This window comes from Macrobrachium nipponense, chromosome 15, assembly GCF_015104395.2.
Source record: "Macrobrachium nipponense isolate FS-2020 chromosome 15, ASM1510439v2, whole genome shotgun sequence".
In the NCBI taxonomy this organism is placed as follows: Eukaryota; Metazoa; Arthropoda; class Malacostraca; order Decapoda; family Palaemonidae; genus Macrobrachium; species Macrobrachium nipponense.
In genome coordinates, this window is record NC_087208.1 from 2367768 (window position 1) to 2387353 (window position 19586).

Genomic DNA, 19586 nt, shown 5'->3' on the forward strand with positions numbered 1-19586 from the left:
GGCGAGTGAGACCACTACCACGAACTTCTTGTCATTTAGAAATTTCCCACAACAAAATCCCTCAAGGAGAGAGCCGACCCACAGAACGGGGCAGCAACTACTACTACTACAACCCACGCTAAGGTGACTGCCACGCCTCTGGTGGACATCCTTTTCGTTAGAAGGCTACAAGACGCATGCGATTCCCTTGCTCTTGTGTTTTTGTGCTAATTTACGGATTTTTTCGCCACCATGGAACGTTCTGCCATCGCAGCGGCTAAGTTAAGTATTCCGAAAGGTTCCTATTTAGTTCGTTCCTTCCTCGAGCCTTTATTTGCCGGTTTTTAGGTATAAATACAGGTCCCCGGTTTGAAGCATGGCGGCATTGTTCTGCTTCATGGCGGGTTGGTTCTCGGTCTCCCATACCTGGAACTTTTCCCTTATTTTACCGTGCGTCTCTAGCCTTATTATTATCATATTGTCAGGGGATCTAGCCTGCATTGGTTTTAGGTCATGCATGCATGTCTCTCTACCTTACATAGGCATTTTCTTTTTCTATCCAGACCCTAGCCATCACACTTCATATCGGCCCAGGCTAGCTTTGAGTGGTAGACTTTCTTTCGGGTTAGTCGTACACTCCTGGATTTTTTCTCTTTCTATATTTTATTTCCCCTACTTTTATTTTATTTATTATATTTTGATTAGCCTAGGGCGTCTGGTCCGTTCTCTTAGCCTAGGTTTCATGGTCCCATGGTCCCCATCAGTTTTGTTGCTTCCTTATTATCAGTTTTGTTGCATCACGTTTGTTGCATCTTTCTGATCAGTTTGGTTGCTTTAGCCTAGGCTATCGATTTCGTTGTTTATATTGTGTTACTCGTACTGTGGTTCACCCTGTGATCGTGGTACAGCCAGACGCCCGTCCCAGTCGCCTTGCCCTCCCCCCGCTCTCCCATAGAGTAGGGGGGAGGGAGGTCTGTCCTTGCTCGCTCCATCCGGGCCCGACTCCCTCTCTCCCTACGCGGAGGGAGTAGGGGAGTCTGGACAGACACTTGGCTGGGAGTGACCTTGTCTCCCTGCTTCACGGTGCTTCGCTGTGGCGAAGTCGGGGGGTTGGCCTCCCCCCGCCTTTGTTGCTCCGGCGCTCCGCTGTATGCTTGAGTACTGTTTCGCCCCTCCTCACCTTCTTCCCCGTGGTGTCGGATCTCTTTCCTGGAGTTCCATCGATTACAGGGGAGGGAGCTACGGTAGCCCCGCCTACTGGCAGAGTGTATGCGTTCCAGTTGGTCACTTTTGCTTTTCACCATCCCGTCTCTCCGGCGTAGCCGGCGGAGTCGGACAGCACCGCGATTCGGAATCGTCCTCCGAAATTTTGTTACTATTTTATGCTTAAGTTAATTATAAGTTATTTATAAGTTATCTTAAGCTGGGTCCCTCCCTTGCCCTCTGTTTTCCTTCTCCGGCATACACCGGAGCTGTCATTATGCCTATTAAGGCTAGTAGGGGAGGGGTTATGCCCAAAAATTTTGTCATTCTCCGGCATGCAACGGAGTACTATAGTAGCCCTGTGAGTGTTATATCGATACTCATGTATCCTTCCACTTACAGACTACCAACTGTGAGCACCCGGGGTGCAACGCCGTACTCCAGGACCCCTGTGGGCAGGAAGTCTGCAGGTCTCATGCTCCATGTGCGACTCCTCACGGGAATCTGCAGGTCTGGTTCCACGAAACGTGTACGATCTGCTATGATCTTGTGAGTCAGTTTTTGGACGGGGTAAGTATTTCCATCAGTATATACATACGATATAAATTCTGAATTATATCTTAAGCTTAAGTTTTGAAATATACTTTTTAAGCTTAAGTTCCCCATATTATTGTGAATACTATGCCGGTAATGTCTAGTCTTAAGGCTATTTTAGTCTAAGGTTGACCCTCAACTTTAAACTAAAATCTAACAGACACCCTCCCTTCCAGGCTGCCGCGGTTAGAGAGACCGCCCTTGCAACCTTGAGGGCTTGGGTCGGCGGCTTCGGCAAGAACGCCGCCAAGGGACAGCCCTACATCCTGGAGAAGAGGATGGCTGTCCTGCTGTTCCCCGGCGGCAAGTCGACGGGGTACGTCGACCCGGCGGAGGCAGCCCCGACGATGACGACGATCCAGCGGCAGGTCGCCGCGTGTATGAAGGAACCAGGCCAGGACATCTCAGCGGAAGTCGCCACACTAGATCTAAATGTAGAACCAATGGTAGGTGTAGACGACCTGTTGGTCGAGGTATGTACGTTGGACGCTCAAGGGCTCCCCTTGGGCACCACTGGATCTTCTTCCCCTGCTGTTTCTCCTGCTTCCTTCCAAGGCTTTACGGAGCTGAGCTCTCATATGCTACGCCTAGCGCTTCTGTGGTCCCTAAAGTGAAGGGTCACAGGGCGCAGAAAACCTGACAAAGACGTCGTCGTCTAAAAAGACTTCTTCGGCGTCGTCATCTCGTAAGTCTTCTTCGGCTTCTAAACCCTGGAGCAGAGAAGGGTAAAATCATCTGCTTCGGGCTCTAGAACTTCTAAGAGCAAGTCCTCAAGGAGAGGCCCCGTACTCCAGCGGAGTCAGTGGTCTCTCCTTCCCCTTCGGTACTCTAGCGAGTTACCCATCCACTTCTACATCTGCTCCTAGCTTCGATCCCAACGCTTTCTCCGTCGGGATGATGCAGCAGATGGGAGATTTGGTAGGCTCCTTGAGGACAAGTATGGAGCAGATGTTCTCGCAACTATCGGACAGGATTGCCACTCAGGAAACCCTCAATGTCCGCCGGCTTTAATCAGGCCCCTCAAGCTGCCTCCCCGGCACCTGGCGTTGGCCTGCTCCAACTTCCTCCCCATGATTCTCTTCCTCCTTTCTCGATGAACAACCCCTGGAGAGTGGCTTCCTACGCCCCTTTCCAGGACGGGTTCATTTCCATCCCGGAGTGTGGTACTCGAAGGATTGAAGACTTCGAGTTTTACCCAGAGAATCTTCAGCCTCCGTTCATTGGCTACGCCAGGCTGACGGAGGCAGCTATGAACAGGGAGGATAAGGTCCCCTAGGGAGACAGTGCTGTACTCCAGGGACCAGGCTCAAAGAGAGTGGCTCTGGTGCCTGGATGAGATGGACTGCTCCAACACCAGAATCCAGGCATTTAAGAGTCCTTTCACCATCTTTACGATGGAGGAAGAGACTCCTCTCCCTTTCTAACTAAGAATCGCCAGCGTTACCATCCCAGCTGGCTTAAAGGGAGAGCCCGTTGCCTCAGTTAAGGGAAGCAGATCCCACATCACCTTTGCTCCCTTCGCTTGGAGATTTGTGGGAGGACCTGCCGAATACTTTTTCGGTAGGCAAGCTCAAGCCGGACTGCGCGATGGACCAGTTCGGCGAGAAGCCCCCAAGACTTCCTGATAGCCTCATTCAAGCCGAGTTTGAGGCTAAAAACTAGGCTGGCCAGGTCTATCAACACCATGGCAATGACGGAGGTTAGCAGCTATATCTTACGCTTCAGAGCCGCTCTTCAAATTGTTGACCAAATCGCAGACTTGTACGGTCCAATCGGACTTGTACGAGTTTGTGACGGCGAGGGTCAACTGTCGCAAACATGTCCTCCAGGAAGCAACTATTCGGCATGAGCCGAATAAGCTGCTTTCTTCCAACATCTGGGGGGCAGACCTCTTCCCTGAAGCAATGGTTAGGGAGGTCCAAAGCGAGGCGACGAGGCTCAACCAGAGCCTCAAGGATTGTTGGGGCCTCCCTGCTGAGAGGCGCCAAGACCAGTCTTCTACAGGCAAGAAGCTGAAAAAGACCAAACGGTTTCAGCCTTACCAGAAGAAGCCTCAACACTTCAGCCAGGCTGTGTCAGCTGTGCCGGTCGTTCAGCCAGGCCAGCCTTCTACGTCGAAGACACCGGCTCAACCAATCTACCTGATTTCCCCTCAGGCTCAGCCTTCCACTTCCTATGCTGTCTCCCCGGCCTTTAACCAGGTGTTCGAGGGCCAAGCCTTCCAACACTTTGACCGGTTCGCCAGGGGAGACAGTATAGGAAGGTCGCTTAATAGGGGAAAGCACTTCCGTGGAGGCCGCGGAGGTCACTCGACTCAGCAGCAGTGAGATCTCCAAGGTAGGAGGGAGGCTGTTTCTCTTCCGGCATCGGTGGGGATTCAGCAAATGGGCACAAAGTATTGTGTCGAAAGGCCTGGGTTGGAGTTGGATCGGAGGCCCCCCTCCACCCAGACCGTTCCTTCAACTTCCATCGAAGGAATTGACGGAGTATGCAGAGGAGCTCCTTCAGAAAGGAGCAATAGCGAGAGTCAAGCGATTAAAGTTTCAAGGTCGCTTATTCAGCGTGCCAAAGAAAGGCTCATTAAAAAGAAGGGCAATCTTAGACTTGTCCCAGTTAAACTTGGCCATTCGCTGCGACAAGTTCAAAATGCTGACTATCTCACAGGTGCGGACCTTACTTCCCATTGGGGCCGTCACCACCTCTATCGATCTTACAGACGCATACTATCATATCCCTACGCATACTATCATATCCCTATTGCAAGACACTTTCGCCCTTACCTGGGCTTCAAGCTGGGAGACCAAGCATTCTCCTTCAAGGTAGTTCCCTTCGGTCTGAATGTAGCACCCAGAGTATTCACGAAATTGGCGGAAGTAGTTGTTCAACAACTAAGGTCTCAAGGGATAATGGTAGTAGCGTACCTCGACGACTGGTTGATTTGGGCACCAACAGTCGAGGAAACCGCAAAGCCACCACAAAGAAGGTCATTCAGTTCCTGGAATATCTGGGGTTCCAGATAAACAGGACAAAGTCAAGATTCACTCCGGAGTCCAGCTTTCAATGGCTGGCATTCAATGGAATCTATCTTCTCACACTCTGTCGATTCCACTAGCCAAGAGGAAAGAAATAGTAAAGTCAGTGAAGCAATTTCTAAGGTACAAATATGCTTCAAGGAGAAACCAGGAAAGAATCCTAGGTTCCCTTCAGTTTGCCTCAGTGACAAACATCTTGATGAAAGCCAAACTGAAAAACTTAACCAGGATCTGGCGCTCACGAGCAAATGTCAGATCCAGGGACAAGTTGTCAGCAATACCACAGATTCTCCGAAATCGTCTGCGCCCTTGGACAAAGTTGAAGAACCTGTCCATGTCAGTACCTCTTCAGTTTCCCCCTCCGGGAATCACTATCCACACAGACGCTTCATTAAGCGGCTGGGGAGGATATTCTCAGTTCAAGAAAGTTCAAGGAACATGGTCACCCCAATTCCGCCAGCTTCACATAAATGTATTGGAAGCAATGGCAGTGTTCCTGACTCTGAAGAGGTTACTCCCACCAGAACTCTCATATAAAGTTAGTTCTGGACAGCGCAGTGGTAGTTCACTGCATAAACAGGGGAGGCTCCAAGTCAAGACACCTGAATCATGTCATGGTAGCCATCTTTTCCCTGGTGGACAAGTTCGGTTGGCACCTCTCCTCCACCCATCTGGCCGGAGTGAGAAATGTCATAGCAGATGCTCTATTCCGTTCAGTTCCACTGAATCGGAATGGTCACTGGACAACAGTTCGTTCCAATGGGAATACTCCGGAGGGTACCAGGCCTGCAAGTAGATCTGTTTTGCATCTCAAGTGAACCACAAACTTCCTTGTTATGTGGCTCCCAACCTGGACCCTCTGACCTATGCCACAGACGCTCTGTCCATAGACTGATACAACTGGGAGAGGATTTATGTCTTTCCTCCGGTGAATCTTCTCCTGAAAGTGCTGAACAAACTCAGGACTTTCAAGGGTCAGATAGCTCTAGTAGCTCCGGACTGGCCGAAGAGCAACTGGTACCCCCTGCTGCTGGAATTGGGTCTTCGTCCCCTTCGAATTCCCAATCCCAGACTCTCCCAGTCGGTACAAATGAAGACTGTGTTCGCTTCCTCAGGAATTCTCAAAGCCCTAACTTTATGGACTTCATGAAGTTTGCGGCCAAGAGGGATGCAAATGTAGATCCACAAAATATCCTCTTCTTAGAATCAGATAAAAGGGATTCAACTTTGAGGCAGTATGACGCTGCAGTTAAAAAGTTGGCATCCTTCCTGAGGGAATCGGACATTAAAATCATGACAATCAATTCGGCTATATCCTTTTTCAGATCCTTATTTGAAAAAGGGTTCGCAGCTAGTACTATTACGACAAACAAGTCAGCCTTGAAGAAGATCTTTCAGTTGGGTTTTTTTTAATATAGACTTAACAGACTCTTACTTTTTTGTCTATTCCCAAGGCTTGTGCTAGACTTAGACCTTCAGTAAGGCCTACTTCATGTCTGGTTTCTGAAATATGTTCTAAAACTGGCTTCAGATACAGATAATACGACATGTTCATTTATAATGCTCTTAAGAAAAACATTATTTTTATTAACCCAATTACGCCGATTGGACGTATTAAACGTCGAGTCAAAATGTCTCCCGTATGCCGATTGGACGTATCATACGTCGGCTCAAAAACAAAAGTTTTTTAAAAATTCGCGGAAAAATACTTATAGGCCTACCAGCCGAAAACTTTTGTATCACGCGCCTTGGGGGATGCTGGGAGTTCACGATCAAGGCGTTGTTTTTGTTTACAATCGCTACGCAGCGCCGCAAGCACGAATTTCTTTCTTATCGCACTAAAAAGTATCAGTGACACATCTCGGAAATTATTTCGTCACTTTGACATAATTTTTGCACCATTTTAAATTATCCGTTACATGAAGTATTATATATGAAAATGTGCGCAATTTCATGTAAAATACAACAAAAAAATACTCATGATTGTAGTTTTTATCAGTTTTGAAATATTTTCATATAAATAACGATAAGTTCAAAAATTTCAACCTTCGGTCAACTTTGACTCTACAGAAATGGTCGGGAAACGCAATTGTAAGCTAAAATTCTTATACTATAGTAATATTAAATCATTTGCCTTCATTTTGCAACAAATTGGACGTCTCTAGCACAATATTTCGATTTATGGTGAATTTATGAAAAAACTTTTTCCTTACGTTCGTGCGATAACTCTTCCGATAAATTTTTTCGTGCGATTGTCCTAATGTTTGAACCCTTTTAAATTTGCCGTTACATAAAGTTTTATATATGGAAATGTGCACAATTTCATGCACAATACAATAAAAAACAACCCATGGTTGTAGCTTTTATCAGTTTCGAAATATTTTTATATAATAACGCTAAGTGCAAAAATTTCAACTTTCGGTCAACTTTGACTCTACCGAAATGGTCGAAAAACGCAATTGTAAGCTAAACTCTTATATTCTAGTAATATTCAATCATTTACCTTCATTTTGCAACGACTTGGAAGTCTCTAGCACAATATTTCGATATGGTGAATTTATGAAAAAAAAAAAAAACACATTTTCCTTATGTTCGCGCGGTAACTCTTCCGAAAAAATCAGAATTTTTTTGTGCGATTGTCGAAATGTTTACACCATTTAAAATTAGCTGTTACATAAAGTTTTATATATGAAAATGTGCGCAATTTCTTGTAGAATACAACTAAAAATGATTGAAGGTTGTAGCTTTTCTCTTTTTTCGAAATATTTGCATATAAATCACGATAAATAGAAAAAAAACCACGTTCGGTCAAATTTGACTCTACCAAAATAGTTGAAAAACGCAATTGTAAGCTAAAACTCTTACGGCCTAGTAATATTCCGTCATTTTTCTTCATTTTGAAACAAATTTGAAGTCTCTAAAAACAATATTGTGATTTAAGGTGAATTTTTGAAAAATATATTTTACCTTCATCTCCACGCGCCGATTCGCGGGCCGTGCAAGTTCTCCGAATACTACGTACATCGCATTATCCTAATATTTGCTCCTTTTCATATTAGCCTTTTATAGAGTTACATATATCAAAATGTGCGCAAATTCATGAAGAATACAATAAAAAATAATTGAAGGTTGTAGCTTTTTCCATCTCCGAAATATGTGCATATAAAAAAAAAAATATATAAAAATTTCGACATTCGGTCAAATTTAACTCGTCCGAAATGGTCGAAATCTGCAATTCTAATCTAAAACTCTTACAGTATCGTAATATTCAATCATTTGTCTTAATTTTGAAACAAATTGGAAGTCTCTAGAACAATATTTAGAATTACGGTGAATTTTTGAAATAACATTTTTTTATGTCCGCGCGTTCACGAATTCGTACATCATTTTGTGATAATATTTTTCCGGTGTTGCTTTTATTGTTTTACTATGTATTATATATCAAAAGGATTGCAATTTAGTGTACAATACAACGAAAAAAAAAGTAACTCGTTAGCTTTGACCGTTTTTTGCACAGCGTGATTTGAATACAATTATCTATGAATTTTTTTTTTTGCTACCATATATCGCATTATTTACATATGATAATGATATTATTTTTCATTTCTGATGATTGCATACTAAACTTCAGGCAATGAAAAAAATTAGCCAAAAATGAACTCTTAATCTTCAAAACTAAGCGCGCTGTGATTTTTTGAAAAAATTATTTTTTCCGCTTCCGCGCTCACTCCAAACCGGCGCCGGCATACAGGAGAGGTTTTGATTTTTAGGGCTTCGGCGTAAGAGGGTTAAGCTTGGCTTCAGGAGCTAGAATTTCAGAACTGTCGGCGCTATCCAGAGATGCGGGTCATGTAGAATTTCTCCCTTCAGGAGAAGTTCTGCTTTCTCCGGATCGCAGCTTTTAAGCAAAAATGAGGATCCTTTGTTGAGGTGGGAACCATGGAAAGTCATACCCTTCCCCAAGATCTTTCTCTTTGTCCAGTGATGACCTTACGAGCCTTTCTGTCTAGGACATCCTCCTCCTCTTCGGGTCCCCTCTTTAGGAGAGAAAAAGGTGCTACCTTATCAATTAAAGGTATTAGGCAACAGATCCTATACTTTATTAAACAAGCTAACCCTGAATCCTTCCCTAAGCACACGATGTCAGGGCAGTGGCCACCTCATCAATTACTTTCAACATATGAACTTGATGATTTGAAAAAATATACTGGATGGAAATCGCCGACAGTATTTAAACGTCACTACTTGAAGTCTTTGGAATTCTGAAATTTTCAGCAGTTGCAGCGGGTAACATAGTTTCCCCTTCCCCTGACTCTGCCCAGTAGTTTAGTTGAAGATCCAGATCTCCTTTCTACCTACCTCAGCCAACAGTTTGTCTAACCTACCATGTTACTCTACACTTGCCCTTGAGTCTTAGCTGCTCTTATGATTGTCTAGTGGGTGTCCCTTATTTTTATGCTAGGGTCACCCACAATTGGTTGTATATATTAACATTAGAGTGTGGTCCCCTTATTTTTATGCTAGGGTTCCACACCCCCATTATCAATGGTTTATTGTCTTTTGTATTGGTATCTATAAAACTAATTCAGTGTGATTTTTAGGTTAAGATTTTTCACACACATGTTAATTTTCATATTCATACCTGTAACTTATGTAAATACTTTGTAATAATTATAGTTTTTATAATTTACATTTAGTTATTGTTCTTTATTCAGAATTGTCTGAACAATTTGTATGAATATTTTGTTACAATTATAGTATGTAGTTAAATTTTAGTTTTATTGAGACCCTCTTTATTTTCAATCTTGTGCTAATTCTCTGGTATTATTTCGCGCAGCGACATGAACTGAGCCCAGAAAAAGGATTTTGACGTAGGAAAAATCTATTTCTGGGCGATTGGTTCGTGTCGCCCAGCGAAATCCCACCTCTTCCCAACCCTTCGCTCAAGATTGATTGCTAACTTCAGGATGGCCACCAGAGGCGCGGCAGTCACCTTGGCGTGGGTTGTAGTAGTAGTAGTTGCTGCCCCGTTCTGTGGGTCGGCTCTCTCCTTGAGGGATTTTGTTGTGGGAAATTTCTAAATGACAAGAAGTTCGTGGTAGTGGTCTCACTCGCCCTAGTGTTCATACCGACGCCCTTCTTTTATTTGGGTGAGCGAGTCAGTTATACTGACCTCTTCTTTATTTTGTTTATTCTCTGGTATTTGTTAGATCATTTACCTAAGAAATAATGAACTAAAGGATTATTTCGCTGGGCGACACGAACCAATCGCCCAGAAATAGATTTTTCCTACGTCAAAATCCTTTTTTCGACCATTTCGGTAGAGTCAAAGTTGACCGAAGGTTGAAATTTTGGCAATTATCGTTATTTATATGAAAATATCTCAAAACTGATAAAAGCTACAATCATGAGTATTTTATTGTTGTATTCTACATAAAAATGCGCTCATTTTCATATATAATACATACTTCATGTAACGGCTAATTTACAATGGTACAAAAATTATGTCAAAGTGACGAAATAATTTCCGAGATGTGTCACAGATACTTTTTAGTGCGGCAAGAAAGAAATTTGCGCTTGCGCGCCTGCGTAACGATTGTAAACAAAAAAACACCTTGATCCGTGAACTCCCAGCATCCCCCAAGGCGCATGATTCAAAAGTTTTAGGCTGGTAGGCCTATAAGTATTTTTCCGCGAATTTTAAAAAAAACTTTTGTAAGTCGACGTAAAATACGTCCAGTCGGCACACGGGAGATAAAAAATGTCGACGTAAAATACGTCCAGTCGGCGTAAGAGGGTTAAGTTGGCAATAATCATTTTAAGTTTTGAACAAAGTTCATAGTCTAAAAATATCTTCGCAAGAACAGCTGATGCTGACAGTTTACATGTGTTATTTTCTGAAGACTGTTTTGAACAACTATACAAATTTTGTTTTACTATTTGTTAACATTAGATATGGCATCTAAGCTCTTGTATCTCCAATATGTTGATCAGTAATAAAGTGTAAGCTTATTCTTTTACTACAAGCTACTCTTTTAAATTTAGTGTTTATTTTATTGCACTGAACAATATACAGATTATAGGTAATTACAGAAATTAAAAATATTGCCCCCTTTCTTTATGTACTGTACATATTTTTACGTGTGTGGGGTCTTGGCTGGTTTCTTTTATATTGAAGTTACTAAGCCTTGTTGGATAAGGCCAACACAATGCACACACATAAGGATAAAGAGGGAAAAATGGAGCGCTTATGACTTATCTTGAGTTATGGGATTGTTATATGCTTGAAAGGTCGCCATGGAAACTCGGTTACTAGCTCTAAATTACACTTATTTACAAAGAAAAAACCATTGAGCTAACTGAATGGCATATAAGCCATGTGGAAAGAGCGCTGTGTGCTCTCTGAATTACTCTATCATGCACAATATGAGAAAGGGGCCAAATTCAACATTCAATGAAAAGCTGGTTTCCAAATTGATGATCTCAGGTAATTAAAGCACTGGCAAGGAGGCAGGGATGCACGGAGTCTGCAGTTGGCAATCTGGAAATGAATTCCAAATTACACACAACATAAGATAAAGACTTCTGACACAATATTTATGTCTAACGCACTATGGAAGGAATTCATCCTTAATCACACACAATAGTGAACGAATGGGAGAAATCTAGCTTAAATAGAATGGCTCAATGAGGATTTTTGTTGATCTTGGACAAGTCACAAGGGAGGCATGCGATCGCTAGGTAGAATGAAAAAAGGGAGGTTCGTTTGAGAAGTTAGAATTGAAATTTGAAAATGTGTGAGTTTGTTTGACTTGGAGAAAAAGAACTGGCAATATGAATGCAACTCAGACGTACCTGGGTTCCTTAGCAGTGAAGGGTGATGAGATTTGCATCAGCTTTTGTCCGAGTTTTGGGGTGCGCCAGTCAGCGCCTTTGTTTAGGCCTACCTGGGAAGCTGGATCGGACATCTGTCCATTATGAGAGACTGGGCTGGACTGAGAGTTATCCAAGGTGCGGATGCTTGGCGTTGGGGGTAGCTCTCCTCCCCGTTGGCAGGTCATTCTGGAAACAGACTTAGGGCCAGCAAAAAGGGGTCAAAGGGAGATGGGTCTTATGAATAGGCCTAGGAACATATCCCTTGTGATAAGTCCCTAATGCTGAGTTTCCCTCCTAAAGTCAGGTGATGTGGGGGGGTAAGCTGGCTGCCATTTCTAGCTAAATGCATTTCATAAATGCTGGAGAGGTGAGGCGAGGGAAAACGTAAAAATATACAGTTTATGGCTCTATCTTGAACCATAGGTTCAGTACAGTACAAGCATCCTAAAAACAGTAAGACAATTACCAAATTTCATTAATGTTAATCATTGTAAACTAAAGCATAAGCTATGCTTCTCATCTAATTTATGATGGCTGTTATACCTGTTACAAGAGTCAGCATCAGGAAGAGACAGCACCTTATAGCTGTCTTTCATTAAGACCCCCTCCATTTGGTAACCAATGATAGACACGAAGTGTGTAGTGTGGTACTAATCAAATTAGCTGGATGAGTGTCAGCTTTAATTGTTTAATGATCCTGAAGGATAAGTCAATCAATTTTTATATATTCTGGGTCGTTTTTTATACTTCCGGGTAATTGTAAACCACATATATTGGACTTTACTATACATAATTACAGCATGTAAAGTCCCTTGTATCCAATATAGACAACCAGAAGAATTCTCAAGAAACCAGCACATTTTTCCTCCAACTGCCACTAAACTGGAATTATTGAGAGAAAGTATGTTTACCTTTATTGAGAGTGAAAGTATGTTTACCTTTTTTAAGAAAAACTCCAAATAAATTTTCATGTAGCCTGTCCATGGACGTGTGTGTTTTTTTTTTTAAGCAGATAGACTATTGTAGGCTCTGATTGGCAGTCAGCCAGTTGTACTATCTTTCCACCTTCCTACTCAAGAGTCCCTCCCTAATACTACTCACTTCTTTCCATATCCTCCACCTCTGAGGTTTAACTCTTAATAGTAGCAAAGAGTGAACACTTAAATTTGGGGGGAAAAATTGCATTTAAAAAAAATTATTTAAATGTCTGTGTATTAAAATAAGATTTTTAGTATATTTAATTAAATAAAGTTTTGTAAATTACTGTATTTTTCTTAAGTAAAGTCAATGTGTAAGCTTAGTTATGGGCCAGCATGTATGAGCATTCAAACATGCAAGGTCCATGCACATGTTTGTATTGTTGTAAGACAGTTTACATATTTCCTCTCTCTCTCTCTCTCTCTCTCTCTCTCTCTCTCTCTCTCTCTCTCTCTCTCTCTCTCTCTCAGCTCAGAATTTTATAAGAGAATGAGAAAGGAGAGCAAATACAATTGAATACAATATAGAATTTAGGCCAAAGGCCAAGTACTGGGACTTATGAGGTTGTTCAGCACTGAAACAGAATTGACAGTAAAAACATTTGAAAGGTGTAACAGGAAGAAAACTAAGCAGTTGAACTATGAAACAATTGTTAATAGCGGGTGGAAAGGAAGATGGGAGAAAGAGAATACAATTAGATACAGAAAAAGGAATGAAAGGGGTTGCAGCTAGGTGCCAAAGGTACGCTGCAAAGAACCTTCAGTAATGTCTCAGTGCACTGACAACACTATCCTCCTATGGGGGAGCAAATGCAAAGCAGTGAGTGCATAGTTTCAGTGTTTGTGCCAGCTGTCTAATGCACCATTGTGTGTTTGTCTGTATGTCGTATCAGTTTATGGATTTAAGAACTCTTACGACCCAGATGTAGGCAAGGACAGGATAATATTTGGTGTAAGATGTTAAGAATTATTTATAACTGAATAACTGTTGTTTAATAATAATTAAATAGGTCTTGTTCAATGATAATGAATGGGGAAATGACAGGTTTGGAATTTTAGAAGGATATATCTCTTGTGCAACTGCAAGTTCAAATAGTAACTGGCAACCCTTTGTTCCCAAAGGCCCTAGGTACTATCAGGGAGTTTACCGTTTTACAAAATAGTACTCAAAATTGGTTTTAATTATGCAGAAACAACAAGATGGAGATGCCACCACTTGCTGTGCAAGAGATAAACGTGAACCTGGCATTGGAGGAGGATTGGCCTGCGGTGGATCAGCCTATATTTGCCAGCATTTCTATGACAGTGCTCCATCAGGAAGTTTTGGAACTATGTCATATATGGTCAGAGCTGTTGCCATTACACTTAATTGTTTCCCCCAAGAAGGGGAAATAGATTGTTCAGTTAGTTGAATTAATTGTTTTGAAATTTCAGTCTATTGAGGCAGTATTAGGTAGCTTTAAGTTGTGTATAAATATTTTTGACGTGTTCGACCTTTTAATTATACAGGTATTTATTTTAAGTAATTTACTTTTACAGATATTTAAGACAGTAGTTTAAACTTGCAGAGTTTGTGCAATACATTTTAATAAGATTGATCTGTTATAGTAATTTTCCTTTCATTTATATGATCAATTGAAAGAGTAGAATGTTTGTTGTGATTTTATAATTGTTGGAGGACCTTTAACTATTCAGATTATTTATTAAGCATTAAAATGATCATGGTATTGAAATGTTAATATTTCATAGAAATAAGATTTACTTGGTCAGTGTATTATTTAAGCTTTTGTTGGATTGGGAAAAGGATAGTCTCACATCTGATCTCAATTGCGTCCAAGCTATGAGCTACACACATTAATCACATCATTGTTATCCATCATATTCATAAAAGGTGCTGCCTTTTTATACATGTTCTTGAGAGATTATAAAGATATGTATCGCCCATATATACTACTAAGCAATGTGTTACAGTGGATGTGTAAATTTCAGTGAAATTCAGTGTACAGTATACTTATAAATGGGTAGCTTATGATCTACTAAATTTTTGTCACACTGGAGTTGCTAAATAAATCTTGCAGTAGCAGATATGTATTGAAGCAAATATTTGAGGTTACGTTGAGTGACTTTAACATCATAAGGAATGATTTTTCTCATAAGGAATGATTTTTCTATCTTGAAAGGTACTAATGACTAGTTTTCATTGTTTCTTTAACAAATAAGGAATCTTAAAAATGTATCATTCCCTTCTCTTCCTCAATAGAATGTTTCATTTTTGTTAAGTCTTCAATAGATTTCATCACTGATGTCAACTGCATTTTCTTTAGTACATCAGTCTTAATGGATCTACAACTAATTAGTTTAAAACACTTTCTGAATATTGTTTTCCTTTACCTACAATTATTTCCAATATATATGTTGACTACAAAGTCTGTTGATTGAAACAAAGCTAAAATTTAAAATTTACTGCTGGCAGTTACATTACATATAGTACATATATTTTCATAGAAAACTGCAAAAGCTCCTTCATTAGCTTAGTTTTCACAGTAGTGTCTGAAAAAGAAAGATATTCCATTAGTATAGAAATAATGATTATGAAAGTACATAATACTTATATAAATTTGTCATGTATAAGGTCAAGCTGTACATCTTCAAGTATAAGCCCAACTTATGTTGCTGTGAAGTTTTCCATAAAATAATCTAGAATACTACACTGATAGCTTTTAGCCAGAGGTCATCATTTACCATTAAATCTGAGTTTTATTGACCAACATTGAGTGGATATGTATATTCTTAATTCTCTGTCTTGTTATTTATTCCTTACCCTGCATGTGACTTTAGTTGACCACCGTAATGTGGTAGAAAAGTCAAGGCATTACAACTTTCTCATAAATTATTCTGTGTTATAGGTGCAACTTCATGCAAATATCCCAGGACATGAACCATTTCTTGTGTTAAAACCAGGCCCCTAATTTGTGCTTTATAATCTTGTAATAGTGTAACATCCTGCCACTTAAAATATATATAGTTGTCTTGTTATATATACAGTAATTACCAACCAAGTACATAATGTAATTTAATTAGCTGTTGCATCTATCAGAAACTAAGTGACCACCTTGCCCTCATTTTTTGTGCAATTCAGCCTTTTCAGAAATTTTATAACAAAAAAAAAGGTTGTCAGGTCTACTGTGAGTAATATGTAATGCTAAAATGTCACATATGGTTTTTTAATTTTAGATTTATATACTAGGCTACTGATAAGAACCTTATACATTTACAAGAATAATTTTACTAGATTACTTTGGCAAGGTCAAGTAGTTATCATCCAAAATTATCATCTGTAATATCCTTTTAATAAAAAGAAATTCCTCCCTATTAAGTACACCAATATGTTTAATGTAAAAGAAATTTGCTAACTCTATATATTACTCTATATCTTTAGTTGTACAAGAAAGTATTGTACATTCATTCTTCTCAGATGTGCCATAGCATGCAAGCAATTTTTAGTTGTTTATATTTCAAACGTATATGATCCATTGAAGTTTATATTTCAAACGAATTTCATACGTATATGATCCATTGAAAATTAAGCTTTCAAGTTTTAGCAAGTTTTTAGCATGAAGTGTGATGATGCATGGTGCCAAATATCAAAATTTCTTTTATGTTGTACCCTACAATCCATTGATTGTCAACCAGGAATTTTCAATATAATCCAAAATAAAAAATTTTATTTATGGTCTTTGCCTCAGGAGCATTTCATGCCAAAGGCGGTATTTATAAGTTTTATGTAACAGTTGTTCATGTTAGAAAGAAAGCACATTGCAATATCTTGAAAGAGTATATTTTATATGTTGTTCTTGTATATATTTAATGTTTCCACCGCTTATTCAGTGCAAAATTATCAGAATGTTTAAGGTTTTCTGTTAAAACTCTTTTAAATTTTATAACTAATTTAGCATAAAACTTACAAATGCACAAAGAAAGAAAACACTACCTAAATCGAAGTGTCATATGTCAGCTTTAAAATATTAACCATGTTCCCATTCACGTCACATGGCTGTGAAATATATTAATCATTACTATGACCAAATATAAGTAGTACCAAAAAACTCCTTCAAATTACAAAAAACATTTAACGGAGAATGTTCTTTAGTAGCCATTTTTAATCAAATTAAAATAATTATCAATTATAACAGTAATATTGAGCTCATTGCTGTGCTGGGATGAATGTCAAATGAGCTAACATTTTGTCCTTCAGACTGAATGCAACTCATTAAATTTGAAATGAATTCCTTTCATTTTTGTGTTTTGAATGATATTTTATCACACAGTCTTACGAAATATGACGGCTTTTAGTTGTAATGTATGTAACAAATGAGACTAAAGATGAAGATGAAAACAAAAATTGAAACTGGATAAAATAAGGTTCATAGCTTTTTATGTATTTTAGAAATAAGTTCCTTTTAAAGTTTTGGAAACTTTTCAAAACACCATAGCCATGGTGAACTCTCGATGACTGTATAAATGGCATACAGCAACATACTACAAAGTAGGTTGTATAAAGGGCATACAGTAATGTACTACAAAGTAGGATGATACTGTATTAAACTGTTAGGAATTTGAGTTATTTAGCATTTCTCAGAAGAAAGACTTATGACTAGGCTGTTATAAATGACTATATGCAGACCTCTGTTCTCGTGCAGTTTTTTTTTTTTTCACTGTCCATGACATATTTATGATGATTTCCAAAGTGGTAACTTTTTTTTTCAAAAGGGCAAAGTAAAGTTGGTTTCATAAGCTGATAATGAATAAAGTGTTTTTTTGAACAATAGCTAATAGAACTTGAAGTTTTTTAGCACTTTAGTATTGTATTTTAGGAAAACTCTTCCCTATTATATTCATTGTATGCTTCCACTACACAGTGATTACTTGTTACCAGTCACTTAGCCAGCAATGAAACATTTAATAATGGAATTTATACTTGTACTCAAAGTTTTTATATTACAATTTTTAGATAGAAAGTAGGCAAGCTACAGAGTTCCATGGAACCTATTACTAAAAAAAATTTGGAATGAAGTAAGAGTTGCATTTTTCCAGGGAATGAAGTAAAAGTTTAATTTTTCCAGACATCAAAATATCCTGTATCAAAGCAGGAATGATGGATTTATAAAACAGCTCTGATTTTTTCTAATATCCTTCCAGATGGCATATAATATAGACAATTGGCAGTCCAACATGAAATAAAAATTTGACCTCAATGGAAATACAACCTAAAACCATATTTTTCAGTTCCTTGAAAAATTTCAGTTTGTTCTGCTTATTTTTTAAATCAAATCACTACTGATCAGTAGTACTTCAAGCAGAAAGTATAAGAATTCAGTGTTCATATTGATAATATATAAGAAGCAAAAATGGGATTTAGTATTCTGTTTAAGTCTGATAATTAGGACAAACCAAACTTGTCACAGGAATTGAAAGCTGTTAAAACCAAAAAAATCCAACATTTTGGAATTCCTTAATAGTGCTGAAATAAGTTCTTTGTTCCACTGCTGGTTCAGAAATTGGTTTTTTGTTCCACTGCTGGTTCAGAGTACATTGTAACGTTAAGGACAACAGTGCGTAACATGATCTTATTTCATTCTGAAATATCAATTCAAATCATATCATAAACTTCTGAAAAATCAGTTCAAATCAAATCATGCATATATTGTATAGAAGGCCAAACTGCTAGAATCCACAACTGCCAAACATATGCCTGTTACTTCAAGACTTCAAAAGTAGTTTTTCCCTTCATTCCCTTGTTGGTTACTGTCAGACTTAAAAAGGTTACTATTTTGTAAAAAACCATTAAACACTTGTTAACTTAGTCACAATGTGACTAACAGACAGTTGTAAACTTAGCTGGGAAATCAACCATAACCATTTTCTAATTTAAATGATCAAAATTACAAGCTACAAAAAAAGAACTGGATATTCTTTCATAACAAAACCTAGGTACTGTTTACTATATTTACTGATCAGTGTTATGGGTCAGTATTTGATATGTATAATTGTAATCTAAGCCTTGTTAAAAGTGTTTATGGAATGATAAATTTGGAAAATTTTGTTTCATGCATACTAAAATAGTGTTTATTGTGTTAGAAGATTGTAACTTCAACATTGTGAAATGTAATCTGAATTTTTTTCTTTTTTGTTGCACTTAAAACAAAAGCCTGAAATCATTTTTGATTTTCAATACCCTTACCTACTGGAATTTACTTGTAACATACATTTTATCATCAAAATATGTGAAAGAAATAATGGAAACAAGTAACAATAATATACCCTATTCTGAAGGCAATTTATATTTTCTCTAGATTTACCAACCAGAGCCTTTCAAATAAGAGTATTCCTTGGCACAATCTACAAATGGCTATTGAAGGCTCGTAAAGACGTGGTCAAATAATGATATGGAGATGAGTGATGGGGCACCACCCATTCACCTGTTGGTAAGCAGTCAGATTTTCCCTCAGTAACCAGGGGTTGGTTGAGGTGGAAATTTTATAACTTCCAGTTTGTATACCTAAAAAAAAATACTGCAACCTTTCTTAGAAAGTAAAAATGGCATTTGTTCCCACAGGGATGCAAACTATTGCCTTTTAGGTGAGGGACTTACTCCTGAGGCGGGAAGCTCATCTCTGGAATAAATTTGGCCCTGTTCTGCAAGCTTGATAAACATGTGATGCTGTAAACCTCTGTCACATTCCATAAGTCTCGGCTAACAGCAAAAGACTAAGAGGGCTGATTCCTATAACCTTCTTTATAGCCCAGCCTTGCAAAAGGATGCAGTGGATGATAAGGCCTTGCATCAGTTTACTAAACCATATCAAACTGTACTCTACAATAGGTTCAGATCATCCAGTATTTCCTGATATGGAATGTGGGAAAA

At 39.1% G+C, this 19586-nt stretch overlaps 2 protein-coding genes across 9 annotated transcripts in view; one reads left to right on the top strand and one right to left on the bottom strand.

The window, feature by feature from the left end:
- The window catches only part of LOC135226965 (probable phosphorylase b kinase regulatory subunit alpha), a 349374-nt gene extending 330495 nt beyond the window's left edge, over positions 1–18879 (top strand). For all 8 annotated transcript variants that reach the window (XM_064266663.1, XM_064266662.1, XM_064266664.1 and 5 more), the window contains one exon: positions 13852–18879. In XM_064266663.1, coding sequence (XP_064122733.1) covers positions 13852–14073 — 222 coding nt within the window. In that variant the 3' untranslated portion in view covers positions 14074–18879. The remainder of the gene's footprint in view (positions 1–13851) is intronic.
- Positions 15109–19586, bottom strand: part of LOC135226968 (ATP synthase mitochondrial F1 complex assembly factor 2-like) — a 76963-nt gene continuing 72485 nt past the window's right edge. The window contains exon 9 of the mRNA XM_064266672.1: positions 15109–15211. The gene's annotated coding sequence lies outside the window, so the exon portion shown is untranslated. The remainder of the gene's footprint in view (positions 15212–19586) is intronic.